At 38.5% G+C, this 20,435-nt stretch overlaps 1 protein-coding gene across 1 annotated transcript in view; it reads right to left on the reverse strand.

Moving 5' to 3' along the window:
• Window positions 1–20,435, reverse strand: part of pcdh15b (protocadherin-related 15b) — a 226,517-nt gene that overhangs the window by 38,370 nt on the left and 167,712 nt on the right. Inside the window, exons 23-24 of the mRNA XM_017482601.3 lie at window positions 16,959–17,099; window positions 16,659–16,771 (exon numbers count right to left, since the gene is read on the reverse strand). Coding sequence (XP_017338090.1) covers window positions 16,659–16,771; window positions 16,959–17,099 — 254 coding nt within the window. The remainder of the gene's footprint in view (window positions 1–16,658; window positions 16,772–16,958; window positions 17,100–20,435) is intronic.

Here is a 20,435-nt window from a genome sequence, read left to right on the forward strand (position 1 = left end):
AGCAGTACAATCAAAAGTTTGCTTGTGCACAGCGCATTTTACGGAGGACAGCCTCCTGAACCTGGGCGAGTACAAGGCAGGCTACACACAAAGGCTACTCCTGAAAAGTGGGGCAATATTTGTTAAAAACTACTTAAACAGCTGACAAAATAATCAATTCTGCTTACTGGCAAAACTATATCTTTATAAAGTGTTCTGTATTTTGATTCCAGAGTAGTGTCCCAAAAGTCTCCATACACAGGGGACTATGTTTGCCAGCACCACGTTGGTTGTGCCTTTGTCAGTGGATGTTCGTGTACGTCCACTTCTCGGTTGGTCTACAACACTTCCAGTCTTTTTTAATTTGTTAATAAGTTTGGCAACAGTTTTGTCTGTGATGTGCTTGCCATGTTTCCTGTTAAAGTACATTGCAACCTTGCGACAGCTTCCTGATCTAGCCATTAGTATGATTTCAATGCATTCTTCTTTAGTCAAGGCCTTCTTAAAAGCTATCTGAAAAAATATATGTAATATAAAATAAATATGAATAATTTTGGAAGCTATTTTGCTGAAAAGTGTTAATTCCTACGGTGTATAAAGAATTTGGGACACCCTCTAATTTTATAAAGTAGCCTATGCTGATTTGAATTGTTTTTTTATTTATTTTATTGTTTTACTCAAGCCTTGACTTCAAGTGCTGTTCAGTTTTTATTGATTAGTCTGAGGTGTCATGCACAGAGCTTACTTTTTTTTTTTTTTTTTTATCCAATCATGTATTCAGGTGCCAAGAACAACCTTCAGTTGCTTCAGCTACATTTGGGAGACAGCAGGCAAGTTAAGAATGAGTTTTTTTTAGCTGTATTTTAATTATTTTCTTGATTATTATTTTTTCATATTAGTTGTGGTGTTTAATAATTAAAATATTTAGTATGAAAGGTATTATGTAAGTCTTTTTTAATTATTAAGCCACCCACATCTGCCTAAAGCTAGCCTGAGATTTTGTGCAGTCTGGGGATTCAGTCTAAAACTGTATGTGTTGATAATGGACAGATTCACATAGATAAAATTATTCATTTCTTAAAATGTGCTTTTCATCGATAATAGTTTTAAGTATTGTCTTTTTAGTTATTGAAAATCATCTGTACAAGACTTACACTACAAGTATTGTAGTGATAGGGCTGCAGTGCTATGTGGTGTGAAAAAGTGCTTCTACATCATTGATTTTTACGTAATTACAACTTTACAGCTGCAGTAATGAGATTGGACAAGCAGGTGGATGAGAACACCATCCAGCTTGGACACTGAATGTTACATGCACACTGTATGCTTTAATAAATGGCTGAAATGGAGAATGCTGTCTGGTCATATCACTTACTATTTGTCCACATTTCTATGAAACCTAGTGAAATCATTATAGCTTGAATTCCTAAGGTGTTTTGGGTATTATTAGTTACAGGGAATAATTATAGGGAATATACATGGTCATTGCACTGACTGAAGTGTAGCCTTATTCAAATGGAGAATACCTTCTGCAAAAGTATGCAGCATCTCATCATGGTTCCACAGTCCTCGAGTTACTACAATCCCTGGACAGTCTCTAGATATTATACACCATTGAGGAGAAATAAGACATTTGATTCATACATACACAACATTTTACGTTTTTTTCTGCTGCCGTGTTTTTCTTTCTATTTAATTTTTGTATGTTTGATGTTTATTTTGCATCTTGTCTTCTGTTTTATTAGTTTAATATTTTTGGTTGTTTGTCATATTTGTCTGCTGGTTGCTAGTTGTGGAGGCGCTCCATACCCAAGCTTGAGCGGTGGCTTTCCCATGACCTTAATCTTCTATGTGTGGTGTGTGTCTGGCTGCTTGCTGTGGATAGAGTGCAGTGTCTGATCACATTCGCTGTGCCTGTTATTCGCATTGATGGCAGAGTTTGGTGCCATTATGCTGAGAGGCCTCAGGGCTGCTCAGCTCTCTGCTCGGTGATGTGCATGCTTGCTTTGTGTTCATGGCGTTGCATTCGGAGGAGCAGAGTCCACTGGTGCTGTAGCTGGGAAGACTGTGTGGGCTGTACCAACGCAGGTCTCCAGCTGGACTGTAAGTGCCATTGAAATTAGATCATGGCAACTTTTAAACAATCTTTGCTTGCATTAGTGTGTACAGTGCATCCGGAATGTATTCACAGCGCTTCACTTTTCCCACATTTTATGTTATAGCCTTATTCCGAAATGGATTAAATTCATTATTTTCTTCAAAATTCTACAAACAATACCCCATAATGACAACATAAAATAAGTTTGTTTGAAATCTTTGCAAATTTATTAAAAATAAAAAAAATATGCACATTTACATAAATATTCACAGCATTTGCCACGACAATCAAAATTGAGCTCAGGTGCATCCTGTTTCCACTGATCATCCTTGAGATGTTTCTACAACTTGATTGGAGTCCACCTGTGGTAAATTCAGTTGACTGGACATGATTTGGAAAGGCACACACCTGTCTATATAAGGTCCCACAGTTAACAATGCATGTCAGAGCACAAACCAAGCCATGAAGTCCAAGGAACTGTCTGTAGACCTCCGAGACAGGATTGTATTGAGGCACAGATCTGGGGAAGGGTACAGAAACATTTCTGCAGCATTGAAGGTCCCAATGAGCACAGTGGCCTTCATCATCTGTAAATGGAAGAAGTCTGGAACCATCAGGACTCTTCCTAGAGCTGGCCGCCCGGCCAAACTGAGTGATCGGGAGAGAAGGGTCTTAATCGGGGAGGTGACCAAAAACCCAAGGGTCACTCTGACAGAGCTCCAGCATGTCACTGTGGAGAGAGGAGAACCTTCCAGAAGAACAACCATCTCTGCAGCACTCCATCAATCAGGCCTGAATGGTAGAGTGGCCAGATGGAAGCCACTGCTCAGTAAAAGGCACATGACAGCCCACCTGGAGTTTGCCTAAAGGCACCTGAAGGACTCTCAGACCAAAGATTGAACAAAGATTGAACTCTTTGGCCTGAATGGCAAGCGTAATGTCTGGAGGAAACCAGGCACCACTCATCACCTGGCCAATACCTTCCCCACAGTGAAGCATGGTGGTGGCAGCATCATGCTGTGGGGATGCTTTTCAGCGGCAGGAACTGGGAGACTAGTCAGGAATGAGGGAAAGATGAATGCAGCAATGTACAGAGACATCCTTGATGAAAACCTGCTCCAGAGCGCTCTATACCTCAGACTGGGGTGAAGGTTCATCTTCCAACAGGACAACGACCCTTAGCACACAGCCAAGATGACAAAGGAGTGGATTCAGGACAACTCTGTGAATGTCCTTGAGTGGCCCAGCCAGAGCCCAGACTTGAACCCGACTGAACATCTCTGGAGAGATCTGAAAATGGCTGTGCACCGACGCTCCCCATCCAACCTGATGGAGCTTGAGAGGTCCTGCAAAGAAGAATGGGAGAAACTGCACAAAAATAGGTGTACCAAGCTTGTAGCATCATTCTCAAAAGACTTGAGGCTGTAATTGGTGCCAAAGGAGCTTCAACAAAGTATTGAGCAAAGGCTGTGAATACTTATGTACATGTGCCTTTCAGTTTTTTTTTTATTTTTAATAAATATGCAAAGATTTCAAACAAACTTCTTTCATGTTGTTATTATGGGGTATTGTGTGTAGAATTTTGAGGAAAATAATTAATTTAATCCATTTTGGAATAAAGCTGTAACATAAAAAATATGTGGGAAAAGTGAAGCGCTGTGAATACTTTCCGGATGCACTGTATCTATGACCTCTACACCTCATCTGTGTTACACTCATGTAAGCCACATAAAGGTCTTTCCCCTTCAGTAAACTTCAGTAAAATATTGCATCAGCCCTGTCCATGTTAGTATTCCACTCAAACACCTTCCTCATCCTTCTTCTGACTTCACAAAGAAGCTGACTCAACCCAAAATACTGGTTTCCTTCACAGTACTAATTACAACCAGTTATTCTGTTTCCAAAAAAAAATCAGATAAATGATTTGAATAATCTAAATTTAAATGCAGAATTGGCATTCAAATCTCAATACTAATAAACTGTATTACAATAATGTCCACTTGCAGGTCAAGTGGAGGTGGATATAGCAAGTATGTAGTTAAAAATATTTGCCTGCCTTTTTTAATTGCACACACAATCATATTATCTTGCTGGTTATATGGCTTGTTAATTACTTATCATGCCAACTGGCTAGCATAGAAAAATAAAGTCCCCATGAAATAAAAATTAAGTTTTGTGGCTTTAAGTATGAATATGTTAGCCTTAAGGTTATCCATAAGCTAATGTGCTCCAAAACAATGACATAATTTGCATTTAGAAGATATATGCATTCAAAATTACATATATTAACTATTTTGATGACATCATTCTGCACTAATTCTCCTTCTCATCAGATTTTCTGTCCAATCAAATTCTTTCTAGAATCTAGAACCCCCAACATTATAAAAATCCATGATACTAACCATCAAGTATGGTTTAGCCCATGTTGTGAGGTAAGCTAAATGCTATTGGCTATTTAAAAAGGGGCGGGGCCACTAAAAATGTCCCATCCTATGACTTCCTGTTTCAGTGGAAATTACGTCAACACATCACATAACGCTTTGCGTTTCAAGGCACTTCACTGGACTTTAAGTTGCTATCAGCTGACACATAGAGATGGTAGAACTGGCTAAACAGAACCAAAATCATATATATTTTTAATATTATAGATTGAATTGTTTATATTTACACTTTCAGCTTTGTCAACCATCTTGTTGCTGGTTTGAATAGGAAACTGTATGCAGAAGTTCTTCAGAAAACATCGCAAACTACAATTATGTTGACCTGATAGCTTCAATGGATTCGATAACTTCATTTGAGCTGTATATTCAGGTACCCAATAACCCTTAATATGCTGATAAAGGTTCCCACAAAGGAAATGGCAGAACAAATCTATGATGCTTTAAAAACATGCATTAACAATTTAGCGACATAGTTGAAGTTGGCACATGCTAATCAGTGGTGCTATGCTTATGGCATGCTTGTTTGTCTGACCCTCTGGAAGAGGCTGCATACTAATAGTACACGTTCTGCGCTGTAGCGTGAGAGACTACCTTGGCCTAAAAGTCCTCATTACTGCAGTCAGCCTTGGCTGTGGCGTGTACGAGGAAGATGAGCTGAACTAGCAGCGAGAGCAGCGTGCGTGGCTAATTGGAGTCTTACTGCTCTGAACGCACTGACCCATAACAGATGACATTTGAACATCGTGTTGATTCACTTCACCTGAAAGTGCAACATGGCAGAACAGCCTGGCAGCATTAAACAGTTTCCAAATGAAGGTCGCTAATCGGGTCGCTATAATCACCTTACACCAGGAATTTAGGACTTTTACAGTGAGTGTAATACTTCTGTAAATAAGGTGGTTTGATTGGGAAAATGTATAAATAGAGCTATCAGAGTCCATGTTTAGAAGAAAAATCTCACACACACAGTGCTCAGTGCGCCATTTGTTACAGTATTAGCTATCTGGTGAGTTACACTAACAAAAATACTTGTGCTAACACTTGAAAACTGGGATGTTCATAACCAGTAAGGACACTTTATTCATGTACACGTATTTGAAACCTCGATTCCTTTAAATATCTGGTTATACTTAACTGAGAGATAACCTAGAGATTAAGACTCTTAATTTACAGTGCATCCGGAAAGTATTCACAGCGCTTCACTTTTTCCACATTTTATTATGTTACAGCCTTATTAAAAATGGGATCAAATTCACTATTTTCCTCAAAATCCTACAAATACCCCATAATGACAACATGAAAGAAGTTTGTTTGAAATCTTTGCAAATTTATTAAAAATAAACGAAAAAAAGCACATGTACATAAGTATTCACAGCCTTTGCCATGACACTCATAATTGAGCTCAGATGCATCCTGTTTCCACTGATCATCCTTGAGATGTTTCTACAACTTGATTGGAGTCCACCTGTGGTAAATTCAGTTGATTGGACATGATTTGGAAAGGCACACATCTGTCTATATAAGATGGAATTGTCTGTAGACTTCCGAGACAGGATTGAGGCACAGATTTGTGGAAGGGTACAGAAACATTTCTGCAGCATTGATGGTCCTAATGAGCACAGTGGCCTCCATCATCCATAAATGGAAGAAGTTTGGAACCACCACAACTCTTCCTAGAGCTGGCCGTCCGGCCAAACTGAGCGATCGGGGGGAGAGGGGCCATAGTCAGGGAGGCGACCAAAAACCCGATGGTCACTCTGACAGAGCTCCAGCATGTCTCTGTGGAGAGAGGAGAAGCATCCAGAAGAACAACCATCCCTGCAGCACTCCACCAATCAGGCCTGTATGGTAGAGTGGCCAGATGGAATTTTAGAAGGGTACTATGGTCTCTAATGGTTTTTTACAAACCAGAAGCATAAGCCGTTTCCCAGTCGATGACAAATGATGGCAAATGCACATAATGCAATGACGCTAGCTTTAGCAGAGTCAACATAAATGAATTTCACTGTATCATGGTAACGTAAACAGTAAAATGAAGACCTATACTTATTGAAGTTTTCACACCCCTTTTTTAAAAAAAAAATCAGAGTAAAATCGAGCCAGTGTCAATGCCTGGTAGACCCACCCCTCTTCTGCTATGCAAGCAAAGCTGTGAATGTTGAGTGTATGAAGTGTCCAAGATTCCACACTTCGTTTTTTTTCTTTTTTTTTTCTTTCAGTTGAACAAGTGAACATCAGTTGAACATCATCTGGGTACTTGAAGTGCACTTCTTCTTGTTGGAATTTACAGCGTGAATACACTACTCACACTATTTACACTACAAAAAAGGTGCAGAATACTGCATAAGTGTGCAATTTGGGATGCATCTCATGTTTGTTCTCCGTGCAGCATCACATAGTTTAAGATCATTAGATTTCTTGGTTCCATTTCATCTCTTTACATAATTATCGTGTTTGTCAATACTGTGAAAAAGTATTTGCCCCATCCTGATTTATTCTGTTTTTGTGTACATCTCATAATAAATAGTTTTAGATCTTCAAACGAAATACAACATAAATCAAAGGCAACCCGCTTAAACACACAACAGTTTTTTTTTTTTTTTTTTTTAATTATTGAATTAAAACAAAGTAATCCAACACCTATCACCCAGGTAAAAAACTAATTGCCCCCTTAAAATCTTAACTCTTAAAATCTGGTTGTGCCACCGTTAGCAGCAATATCTGCAACCAAACACTTCCAATAACTGGAGATCAGTCTTTCACTTACTTCTAGGAGTAGGATTTACTCCTTTGATTTGGATCATTGTCTTGTTGCATAATCCAGTTGTGCTTGAGTTTCAACTTATGGATTTAGCCCAGACATTCTCCTTCAGAATTTTCTGGTAGAGAGCAGAAGTTATGTTTTTTTAATTCTGTGCTTGGTTTACACCATATGTAACAGGACCTCTGTCTTCCAAACAGTTCCACTTTTGACTCATAAATACACAGAACATTCTCCCAAAGGATTTGAGGATCATCAAGGTGTGCTTTGGCAAAATTCAGACGAGCCTTGCTATTCTTCTGGGATAGCAGTTGTTTTCGCCCTGCCACCCTTCCATGGATGGCATTTTTGCCCAGTGTCTTCCTGAAAGTGGAGTCCTGAAAGTGAACAGTGACCTTTATTGATGCAAGAGAGGCCTGTAGATCCTTTTGAAGTTGTCCTTGGCTCTTTTGTGTCTTGCTGGATGACTAGCTGCTGTGCTCTTGGAGGAATTTTGGAAGGTCGGCCACTTCTGGGAAGGTTCACTATTGTGTAGAGTTTTTCCATTTGTAGATAATAGCCCTCACTGTGGTCCTTTGGAGTCCCAGAGCCTTTGAAATAGCTTTGTAACCCTTCCCAGACTGATTTGTTTCAATCTCCTTATAGTTTCTGGAATTTCTTTAAATTTTGGCATAGTGTGTTACTGGGTAAGACCTTTTAACCAACTTCATGCTGTTGACAAAGTTCTATTTAAGTGTTGAGTTGATTGAAAAGGGTTTGCTGTAATCAGGCCTGGTTGCATCTAGTCCAGCTGAAACCCATTATAAATGCAGTTCATAGATTTGAGGAATTAGTAACTATGAGGGCAAATGCATTTTCACACAGGCCCAGTTGGTATTGGATAACTTTTTTGCTTGAATAGATAACATTATCAATTAAAAACTGTGTTTTGTGTTTACTCTGGTTGCCTTTGATTTATCTTAGATTTTGTTTTAATTTCTGAAACAATCTAGTATGAGATATACACAAAAACAGAAGAAATGGGAAAAATACTTTTTCAAAGCACGGCCTAATCATTACCTCATTACAGAAACTAAAGACACACATCAGACACAATCTTTGCTCTGATAAGAGTTCAAAACTGTCCTTCAGCTAAACAAAACAAAACAAAACAAAAAAAACTACTTGCAAGCATGTGTTAAGCACTCAAATTCACAAATCTTGCCTTATAACCATGGCAGATTAATCTCCAGTATATTGATGCACCAGGAGTAGGAGGATTGGGGAGAAAAAGATGTATGTAAGCATCCATGGTGGTAAGCAGAAAAATAAGACAGCGATTGCTGTGATCGTCAAAATGACAAACTCTGAAGTTTCAAGGTGCCCGGTTGGTGATTTAGTGAAAGTTGCTGTAACTTCATTAGGTGGGTTTTATGGGATAAGCTGCATTGCAAAATGCACAGGCTGACAGTTTTAATAGAGGAAATCTTGGAAACTGCCACAAGCAAAATCCTTTCATCAGACTGTATTTGTGTATTTGCACAGTTCACATTTGCTACAGGAAAAAACAACTGCATATTTGACTATTTAATGAAACATTGTTTTGTTTCTCAGTAAGATACGATTTCTCTTGTTGTCCATCATAGTATATAATTAGACGAAGTACAAAGCAACCAAAAAGACTGCTGTCTGAGCAGTAGGGACGTAAATGAATACAAAGCATTATTCAAACTGAAACTTTATTTATCAATCTGTTAGAATATGTTGATGTAAATGCTGATGTTTTTTCGCCAGCCATCCTGAAATACAAATTCCCACTAGATTTACAAATGTTTTGTTAACTCTGATTTTCTTTGTACTCACGTGTTTATGTTGCTTAATACCAATCACCTGCAAAGAGCGTACAACACATTTGTATTTAGTGAGAACCACAAAACTCCATTAAAGAAAAAGTTCACAGAGAGCTGAACGCGCAAAATGATATAGAGAGAAAAGGAATTTCTCAGGTGGAAGTTATTTTGACTCACTTCTACGCAAATTTAAAAAATATTGCTTTGCAGTGTAACAGCACCAATAAAATCTGTAGACAGGTTGAATTATGTGAGCTAACATGAAAATGGTTTGATATGAAAACACCAGGGGGAAAACATATATCTTTACTGTACCCATACCCAGGTGACAATAGACACCAATGTTTAATTGTTTTGTGTCTAGGCCACTATTGGCAGAAGTCTTTGACAAGCAGACACACTTTTCAGCATCTCAAAAGCCCCCTCCCCGATGCAGTTGTAGAAAAGAAGGAGAGAACGTGTCATAAGGAAACTTGATATAGTTGGGAAAGAGCCCAATGATGGCACGCAGAACACTGAGGAGTATACAGCTTCATGTAGGTTGAATCATACCAGATTGGTCATTTATTACTCTTTGAAACATGCCAGTAGGAAAAAATCAAGCACTGACAAAACTTGGAATGTGCACAGAAATGGCACAAGATCATTGTGTTCAACAAATTAGAGTGTTGAACAGCATTAAAAGAAGATGCCTGGGCAAATGGAACGATTTATAAGCCAGGTTTCTTCCTCTGAAAAAAAATTATAAATATCCATTTCCACCTAAGCAGCATGCGTTAAATATTCCAGTGACCTAATGCCAGCTGAGCTACAGTGCAGACCAGCCCGTCCTCCTTTTATATACAGTCATGTGAGAAAATAAGTATACCCCATGGAAATTGTTGGCTTTTGTGACATATTTGGACAAGTAAACATTTGACCATCTTTGAAACAGTGCCTATTAATGAAGTTGATATACTTGAACAAAACCACAAGAAAAAATAGCATGTTCAATCATTTATTCAACAGAAACATCAATAGATGTAATATTCTGTGGAAAAAAGTAAGTATACCCTTGGCCTCAGAAGCTAGTATTGCCCCCTTTAGCAGAAATAACTTCTTGTAGGCATTTTACACAATTGCACACCAGGCTTGTTGGAATTTTTCACCACCCTTCCGCACAATATTCTTTCAGTTGCAAGATGTTTGAGGGTTTTCTTGCATGTACTGCGCATTTCAAATCCCCACACAACATTTCAATGGGATTCAAATCTGGGCATTGACTAGGCCTTCCACAACTCTCCATTTATTCTTTATGAGCCATTCCTTGGTGGATTTGCAAGTGTACTTTGGATCATTATCTTGTTAAAAGGTCCACTTTCGGACAGATGACCTCACATTATCTTCAAGCACTCTTTGATATGATGCAGAATTCATAGTTCAATCAATGAATGCAAGCCGTCCAATCCCTGAGGCAGCAAAGCAACCCCAAACCATTTCCACCACGCACCATGCTTCAAAGTTGGTGTGAGATAAATTGTGAAAATTACTACAAAATGTCAATTTTATGTGTAATTTGATAGAGTTTATTAACTTTATTAACAGGATCAAATGTTTGCTTGTCCAAATATGTCAAAGAACCCAACAATTTCCATGCAGTGTACTTTTTTCACATGACTATATATCTTTAGTCTTAACTAAACAATACATTTGTCTAAATTTCTGGATTTGTGTAATTGTTAATATTTTTTCATACTGAATATTTCTTTTGTTAGGACCATTTAATACAAAACAAATGGATTTAAAATTTTTTTACATTAATTCCACATGTATGCTTGAAATAAATAAGCTATTTAAACTGGACAGTATAATTTGTATAGAAAATTGCAGCAACTCATTGACAATTATACAATTGAATCATATAGGAAACACTTTTCCAAACTAACTGGATTTTTATGAATAGCAAATTTCTTGTGTAAATGTGCCTATGAATGATTTATAAAAATTCATATCCAAGTTGATAAATAAGGCGCAATATTCACAGAGTATGTGGTGTGGGCGGTTACTTTCATTTGCACACAAATGGTCAGTATGAAACTCCTTAGCACGAATGTGCTAAATGGATTTACAGCATTCATTCATTCATCCTTAATAACTGCCTGTTCAGGGTTGTGGTGGTTTAAATTTGGTGACTGCTTTGTTTAAATCTATTTAAATAGAACTGTCCAGAAAATATCACGGGTGAGTATAAACAAAAATAATAACTCTGCAAATGGGATTGAGAAAACATTCCCATTCACATCTCTAGCTGAGACTTGAGTGATGTAGCTTAGTACGAATGGTCAGAGATAAAATTAAAGACGTGGGTTTAAGATCAAAAGATGGATATGAGACAAGAGTTTAGGATTTCAGCTTTTATTTCCTGGTATTTACATCTAGCTGTGTTAAACAACATAAAACATACAACCTTTCATACAATGTTTGTGTAATGCCTCGGATTGACTCCCTATTTTCTCAGCTTTAAAATGGCTTGCTTTACTCCCATAACCAGCTCTCTAATCTTTATGTTGGCTTATCCTTTTTAATAACACATGTAGTCTTCACAGGTGAAACTGAGTTAGATGTTCAGAGGTTTTTGTTGTTTAAACAATCAGTCTAACAGGACTGTCATGTAATATCAGAGAAGGAATTCTGGACTACAGTTCCCAGCAGCCACTGCAGAGCACTGCATCACGGTCACATGACCATCTGCATCTGAATCACGTTCATGTTAACAAGCACTGATGTGTATATTAGCCACAGTTTGCACTGTGCTCCTTGTCTTGTGTTTGTCTTTCTTTATCGTTGTCTCTGTAGCTGTGTTTATGGTCTTTGTTTAATGTCTTTGTTTAATGTTTATTCCTAGCCTTAGTGATTTTGCCACTAAGTTCCTGTTTTGTGTTTGGTGGTATTTGTATTATCTGCACTTGCATCCATCTCTGCCTTTAAGTCATGACAGAACGAAAGTCCTGCAATGGATGCAGCAGAATTTTTCAGGATTCAAGAGGCCCTTTTTGAAAGGGAGAAACCATGGTGGGAGAACAAAGGGAAATTCTCCCTAATTAAAGCCAATCGGGAATGGCTCGATGTGATGTACTCCGTCATGGGGTATGCCAAAGGGGAGCCTTCCAACCAGGCTGGAACCCTACCTTCCCCACTGTGGATCTTGTACAGCATGCTGAGTCGACAGAGAATGTTGTTCAGCCTCCCTGCTCGTCTGAGAAAGCCGCTCAGCATTCTTCTTCAACTGAAGATGTTGCTCTGCTTCTCGGCCCGGCCAAGAGCTCCGCTTTTCTTCCCTGCTCCGCCTTGGACATCACTACACCAGGCTCCGCTCCAGACCTCGCTCTACCTTCCTTCTCGGCTGAGGATATTGCTCCGCCTTCCTGCTTGGGTGAGGACTTTTACTTTGCTTCGTGCCGTATGTAACTCCACCGTCATGCTTCACGGAGAGCATCGGTCCTCCCTCTGGCTTTGTGGAGAACTTTGCTTCCCCCTCTAGCTTCATGGGGAAAGTCACTTCTCCCTCAGGCTCTACCTTGAGCTTCGTTCCTCCTGCTGGCTGTGCAGTAGCCATTTCTCCGCATTCAAGCCAGGCCAGGGATATCATGTCATCTCTCTGCAGTGCGGAAGAGACCGCCCCACACCTGAACCTCAGAGTGCACGCCCAGTTCCTGTCTGAGGTTGACATCATGGCCAACCAAGTTCTGCTCATGCCTGGGTCTGCCGACACGGCCAACCAAGTTCTGCTCACGCCAGAGTCTGCGAACGCAGCCAACCAAGTTCTGCCTTCCTGTTCCGCTGAGGACGTTGCTCTGCCTTCTTGCACTGCTGAAGCTGATGACCCAGCTTCCCACACCTGGGTGCTGTTTATGATTTTTGTTTAATGTTTATTCCTAGCCTTAGTGTTCTTGCCACTAGCTCTAAGTTCCTGTTTTGTGTTTGGTGTTTGTATTAAAGCTATCTGCACTTGCATCCATCTCCGCCTCTAAGTTGTGACAAAGACACACCTAGGTAACAAGAAACATCTGTCAGTAACATATTTCAATATTTTTGTTCGCCCACAAATTGAATGGTCTGATACAAAATATGCTATGTTCTGTGTCATGTAACACATCCACATACACCAGGAAATAAAAGCTGAAATTCTTAGCCTTCTTCTCGTATTCATCTTTTGATCTCAAACCCAAATATCTTCAGTCTACATCATAAACAATTAATTGGCCTTGCTGTCCCAATAGTTTTGGCGGGGACTGTATTTAATTAAAAGCAAACAAAACAAAACCATTCAGATTTAGGCCAAACCCATTTCAGGTTTAAAGTATGAATACAGATACAGAAATGTATATTTGGAGCATTAAATGGAGGCTTGTGATTTCGTTGTCGTCGTCATCATCATCTGTACCAGTCTATCATAACATGTAACTGTCTAACTATTTATTTTGCTTGACATATATTGTAATCCCAGTATGGATGATTATGTCAGATTTCAGCCTTACAGGGGAATATAAGGAGTGACTCTGTGCCTGTGCATGACATCTTACATGCCTTTTTACCTCCTGTTTCTTTTTTGTATGATCAATCATACAATTTAGGTACCTCAAACTGAATAGTTTCAATAAATGAAACAATTTCAATAAACTGAACTCCATCAGTCACATGGTACACAACTACTGAAACAGGTTGCTTTTCTGAAGACTGTTTTAAAATGGAAATATGTAACATATTTATCATTTTTTCAAGTAAAAGTACACAAGGATCCAGAATATAAAATGCCATGAACGAAGGCTCCCTGTTCCTTTATTTAAATCAATAAAAGCCATTTAGCGGGCTACTTCTCGAGCATTTGTTATTTGCTTTATTTGCCAAAAAAACTGAAATGATTACCCCTGGTGTCAAATATATTAAACATTTAATCTAATAAAGTACCCATGATGCATTCAAGGAAAGTGCACTCTGCCCTTTGAGAAAACAATATTGTGGATATAGTACATTCGTACACTTTACCTTAGAGCTATCATACATATTCATAAAATTTTATTATAAAAGCTGCACTGGCAGGTTCACATCATTTCAAGTACTTTTCCAAATGTGGCTCTTCATCTAGTCTGTGTGCAAAAAGCAGAACAGCTCCTTAAACCTGATAGTATCAAATCTGGAATAAAAACATTTCTATCAAGACAACAACCTATTAGCAAAGCAAATTTGCTTTTATTCTAGTGTCATGGTAATTACTTACCACTTAATGCTTCTGATTATTTTAATTGTTGACAAATGCAAATAAGGTGGCCCTTAACACAACAATGTTAATAAAAATAAAAGTGTCACTGATAACTGTCTTGGTACCTGCAAAATATACATGAGAAACTGGATATTACTTCATGCTGTAGTGCCACTTTTTTTATACCAATATTCAATTAGACAATGCTACTTATAATATCAATACAGTCAGTATTTGATACACTATACGGCCAAAAGTATGACCTCATTTGATCAATCACACCTACAGTATGTCCTTGTTGAACATCCCATTCCAGATTTAGTCTCTTGTTGCTGTTATAATAACATCCATTTATCTGTGATGGCTTTCCACTAGACTTTGGAGCATGGCTGTGCAGATTTATGCTCATTCAGTCACAAGAGCATTAGTGAGGTCAGGCACTAGAAGAGTCCTGGGGTGCAGTTCAACCCAAAGGGTTGAGGTCAGGGCTCTGTTCAGACCACTCAAGTTCTTCTAGTCCAACCTTAGCAAACCATGTCTTAATTGAACTTGCTCTGTAAACAGGGTATTGTCATTGTCAAGTTTGGAAATCTTAGTTCCATCCATCCATCCATTTTCCATACTGCTGTTCCTCATGGGTGAGCCTGGAGCCTATCCCAAGGAACTCAGGGCACAATGCAGAGGACACTCTGGACGGTGCCAACCTATTGCAGGGCACAATCACACATTATGAACTGGAAATGCCAATTAGCCTACAACACATGTCTTTGGACTGGGGGAGGAAACCGGAGTACCCAGAGGAAACCCCCAAAGCATGGAGAGAACATGCAAACCTTGTGCACACAGGGCAGAGGCAGGATCCAAACCCCCAACCTTGGAGGTGTGATGCAAACATGCTAACCACTAAGCTACCTCTTAATTCCAGTGAAGGGATTTCTTAATGTTACTGTATACAAAGACATCCTATACAATTGTGTGCTTCCAACTTTGTGGCAACAGTTTGGTAAAGGTTCACATATGGGTGTGATGGTTAGGCGTCCACATCCTTTTGGATATACAGTGTATTTTATTTGCTTTGATATCAGTCTGGTGAAAAATTCCAACCCCAGTTGAACAAACCTTGCATTCCTGAGTTTGCTAATTAAACCAAAGTGTCCAAACTGTCTGCCCATCTCTGCAGCAATGTGTGAATAAATGTGAGGCAAGAAATCAATATCGAACACTTTTTTTTTAAAGATTAAGTTGTAACTTAATTGCTCAGTAGAACTTTAAAAATAGGTTACCCTTTCAAGGTTAAGTCATAATGTTATCTCCCTGTACAACTGTCAGATTACAGAAACTGATACTTGCACACAACCTTGGGGTAGCTCTGGACAACTGACTGTCTTTCTTGCCTCATATTGCTAACCTGACTTGGTTATGCAGGGTTTTCCTTTACAACCTCATGAGGGTCCGGCCATTTTTATTCAGAGAGGCCACTCAAGTGCTTGTTTAGTCCCTTGAAATCTCAAGACTAGACTACTGCAACTTGGTTCTGGCAGATCGACCTCTGCATGCTACCCAACCCTTGCAATTGATCAAGAATGCAGCTGCAAACTTGTTTTTAATTTCTCCAAGTTCTCCAACATTACCCTATTCCCTTCATCTTTAGTTGCCCAGATCAGATGTAAACCACTGATGCTGGCCTACAAAGCCAAAAATGGACCAGCCCCCAACTATCTCAAGCCAATTGGTGTTGGAATGAACAACTTTTGGCTGTCTGAATTGCTAAGTTACTACCTTATTTCTCTGAAAACTACCACTTCACCAAGCACTTGAATTAACACCTATAGGAGAAGTTGCAGACAAGTTGGATAAGTGTTGGAAAAAATCCAAAAGCCTTGGATCAGACAGTAGGTTACCTATCATGTAAACTATAATATGTGCAAACCACTCATCAGAATGTGCTTTCAAATCTCCCATCAAACAATGTGATGGTGCATTGTCTTCCTGAGATAAGGCCATTGCAAAAAAAAAAAAAAAGGAAAAACATATCATCTATTACTCATAGCTTTCCAATTGTTTCAAACAACCACAAACACTCAGGGCTTTCAGAATTCTCAGAAGCATTTCTGATAAAACATGAACCAGGCACTGGTAAATCCTGGCTTAATGGATCCAGTGCTAGCAAATCACGCTCATACACTTCCAACTCTAATTTGTTTTGCCAAAGAGAAGAGTGTTTTCTGAGATATTGTGATGTTATCATGACAAATTTGTTTGTCTATGTGTGATAGTGCAGTTGTGAAAGTTCTCTGAAGACAGCATTAACCTGTACTCTTCCTGAGTGAAGATGGGAATGGCAGAGGGCTGCAGGACGGTAATTTCCACCAGGGTCTCATTGGACTTCACAGGCTCCCCGTCATCATAAGCAATAATCGCCAGCTTCAGGGGGACAAGAGAAAATCAATTTTAGAACAAAACTAGAGGCATTAAAAAAGTAATACAAAGAACAATATAATTCTTCCAAGGCAGGAGATGGGATGCAGCTGCACAAACAACAGATGTTGGAAAAAGAGTTTTTGTAAAAAGCTTAGAGTTCTGTGATATTCGAGGTGATATATGTACTCACAGTAAATTTGGTGTTGGGCTCCTCATTGAGATTGACCCTGGTGAGAATATTTCCTGTGTCCTCCTCTACTTCAAAGATGCTGGCACTGTAGGGGAAGTGCTCCAAGTCCACTTTGTAGTGCACTCGACTGGCTGCTGTGCCCTTTGAGCAAAAACATAAATACACTTGAGATACTATGCTAGAATTTCAGCCCTGGTACTAGCTTTTTAGTCTACAATTTTAATTGCTGTCCTTTACAAAACAGAAATTACTGTAAGCAATTTAACTCTTTTTACCAGAGTTAGACGTCACACTCCATTGACGTCACACTCCACAGTAGTGGTTAATGGCTCATATAGTAGACACTTAAGGCTTTAAGACTTTTTCATAAGTATTTATTTTTTTGTTTTATTTAGTCTACTATGTTTAAATATTATAATATTATTGTGGCAGTGGTATACTGTATTTTACTATATATAAAAAAGCTTTAGTTGTGTTGTCTGTTTTATCTCTGTACCAATGTTATTGTTGAAATGATTTGTCCAGCAGGGGGCTCACACCCCTCCCCTTTCTCATCGCCCTGCTCACCAGCAGCTAAACAGAGTCACATTACTCTACACACAGAAACCCAACAGTGTCCTGACTTATCTTATAACAGACCTGCAGTGATACAATAATCTATTTGCTAATACTGATTGAAAACGTTTAAGTAGATTTCCATTCTGCTGGCAGAATGAAACACCAGTGTACCATGAGAAGGGGTTAATGGAGTAAATATGAGATGACTCAGAATGTCTCATGATCTAATGATCTTTTCTCCTTAGATGTTAGTTTTGAAAATGACTTTTGTTCTCAGTTCAGTCAGTGTCCTACGTTGCCTTTATGATCTGTGCAGTGACAAGCCTTACTCCTGTTAGCTTACTCCTGAAAAGACAAACATGCAAATGTTTGTCAGAGCAAATAAAATCTTTGATGTTTTTAAAATTCTTTACAAGATATAAGAACAAGATAAAGTACTTCTAGCATTTTTAAAACATAAACACTGAGAAGCTACAATAGAAAAAAAACTATAAATCTATCATTCCAGACATATGAGCAATTCTACACATAAATAAATGCTGTTCCAAGCTTTTCTTGGAAGGATAGGATGTTTTTATGCTGTAGCATTACAATTTCCCCTTCACTGGAACTACAGTGGTGCTTCAAAGTATGTGAACCCTTTAGAATTTTCTATATATCTCCATAAATGTGACCTAAAACATCATCAGATTTTCATACAAGTCATAAAAGAGAACCCTATTAAACAAGACAAAAATATTATACTTGGCCATTTATTTACTGAGGTAATGATCCATTATTACCGGGCTTGGGGAGTAACTGAATACATGTAAGGGCATTACGTAATCAGGATACAAAAAACTGGTAACTATAATCTGTTACTGTTAGGTCAAAAAACAAAGTAATCAGATTACAGGTACATTTTGTAAAAAAAAAAAAAAAAAAAAAAAAGGAATTCTATTAGGATTACAATTTTTTTTTTTTTTCATTTAAAAGGAATTAATATTTGATGTAATATGTTTGATTGGCTCACATGAGCAACCTCCTGGTGCATGCACAAATAAATTTTGCGCAAAGTTATTAGATGAACACGAATTGTTCTCTGAAATGCTTTTGTTAGGGTGACCATACATCCTCTTTTTCTCGGACATGTCCTCTTTTTCGAACCTTAAAAAAGCATCCAGCCGGGATTTCTAAATTGGAGAAAATGTCTGGGATTTGGCTTTAGATTCATTATGATGTGCTTATGGTCTAATACTGCATTATGCGTGCGCATATTTGCATTGCTTTAATCTCTTTCTCTACTTCCCACCTTCTCGCACACCAGCTGGTCGATTATAAAAGCCTACTCTCAGCGAATTTGGGAAGGTGAAGTGCTGTTGTGAACGACATCAAACAGTTGTTTGACTATAGTCGAAACAATGCCCATGGCCATATAAGGTCATTTTTAAGTTCATGTTATCCCATTGCTTCGTATTACATGGCTATTCAAATGTGTAAATAATGGAAGGTACATTCACGGCATCTAATATTTTATTTTATTCCATGGACATTCAAAATATTGTAGGAAAAAATGTAAAACGTGGGCAAAGTGAAACCAATTTGATTTATATAATAGTGTGTCTTTTTCAGTGTACTAAAGTCTGCATTCATAGTAACACTGTTTTGAATGCTATTAAGATACCCGGAAAAAAAAAAAGGCGTCCTCTTTTTGGAAAACCAGAATATGGTCACCCTCGCTTTTGTGATGTAATATTACACCCTCATGAGGGAGAGTGCTCTTTTATTTATTTATTTTATTAAAACAAATCCAAACAGTGAACATGATTTTAAGCTCTAAAATAAACTCTAAATAAAAGTATTTTAGATCACATTTCGTTTCTCTTGACTTTATTTACTTATGTGACCTTTGAGTAATCCAAAAATATTTGAAAAATCCAATCAGATTACATTACTTTCATATTGTGATACTTGGATTACGTTGCTGATTACACTTTTTATGAAGTAATTTGCAACTGTAATAGAATACATTTTAAAGTACCCCTCCAACTGCTGATTATTATACATCTGTGAGTGGCAAAAGGATGTGAACCTCTAGGATTAGCAGTTAATTTGAAGGTGAAATTAGTCAGGTGTTTTCAGTCAATGGGATGACAGTCAGGTGTGAGTGAGCACCCTGTTTTATATAAAAGAACAGGGATCTATCAAAGCCTGATCTTCACAACACAAGTTTGTGGAAGTGTATCATGGCATGAACAAAGGTAATTTCTGAAGACTTCAGAAAAGGAGTTGTTGATGCTCATCAGGATGGAATAGGTTATAAAACCTAGTTTGCACTCTACCAATCCACAGTCAGACAGATTGGGTACAAATGGAGGAAATTTAAGGCCATAGTTACCCTCCCCAAAATGGTCGACCAACAAAGATCACTCTAAGACCAAGGAACCCAAGGTAACTTCTAAACAACTAAAGGCCTCTCTCACATTGGCCAATGTTAATGTTCATGAGACCAACATCAGGAGAACACTGAACAACAGGTGCACATGGCAGGGTTGCAAGGAAAAAGCCACTGCTCGCCACAATGAACATGCCCATCTGCAATTTCCTTTGATCATGTGGACAAGCCAGAAGGCTATTACAAAAATAATTTGTTGATGGATGAGACCAAAATAGAACTTTTTGGTTTAAATGGGAAGTGTTGTAAATTCAAACGCCCGCACTGTCAAGCCACCACTGTTGGGCCCTTGAGCAAGGCTGTTAACCCTCAACTGCTCATATGTATAAATAAATGTAAGTTGCTCTGGATAAGGGTGTCTGCTGTGAACATTATGTTTGGAGAAAGGAAAACACTGCATTCCAGCATAAGAACCGTATTGTAGTTTGGGCCTGTTTTGTCACATCTGGGCCAGGATGGCTTGCCATCATTGATACAACAATGAA

This window comes from Ictalurus punctatus, chromosome 13 (assembly GCF_001660625.3).
Source record: "Ictalurus punctatus breed USDA103 chromosome 13, Coco_2.0, whole genome shotgun sequence".
NCBI classification, from domain to species: domain Eukaryota; kingdom Metazoa; phylum Chordata; class Actinopteri; order Siluriformes; family Ictaluridae; genus Ictalurus; species Ictalurus punctatus.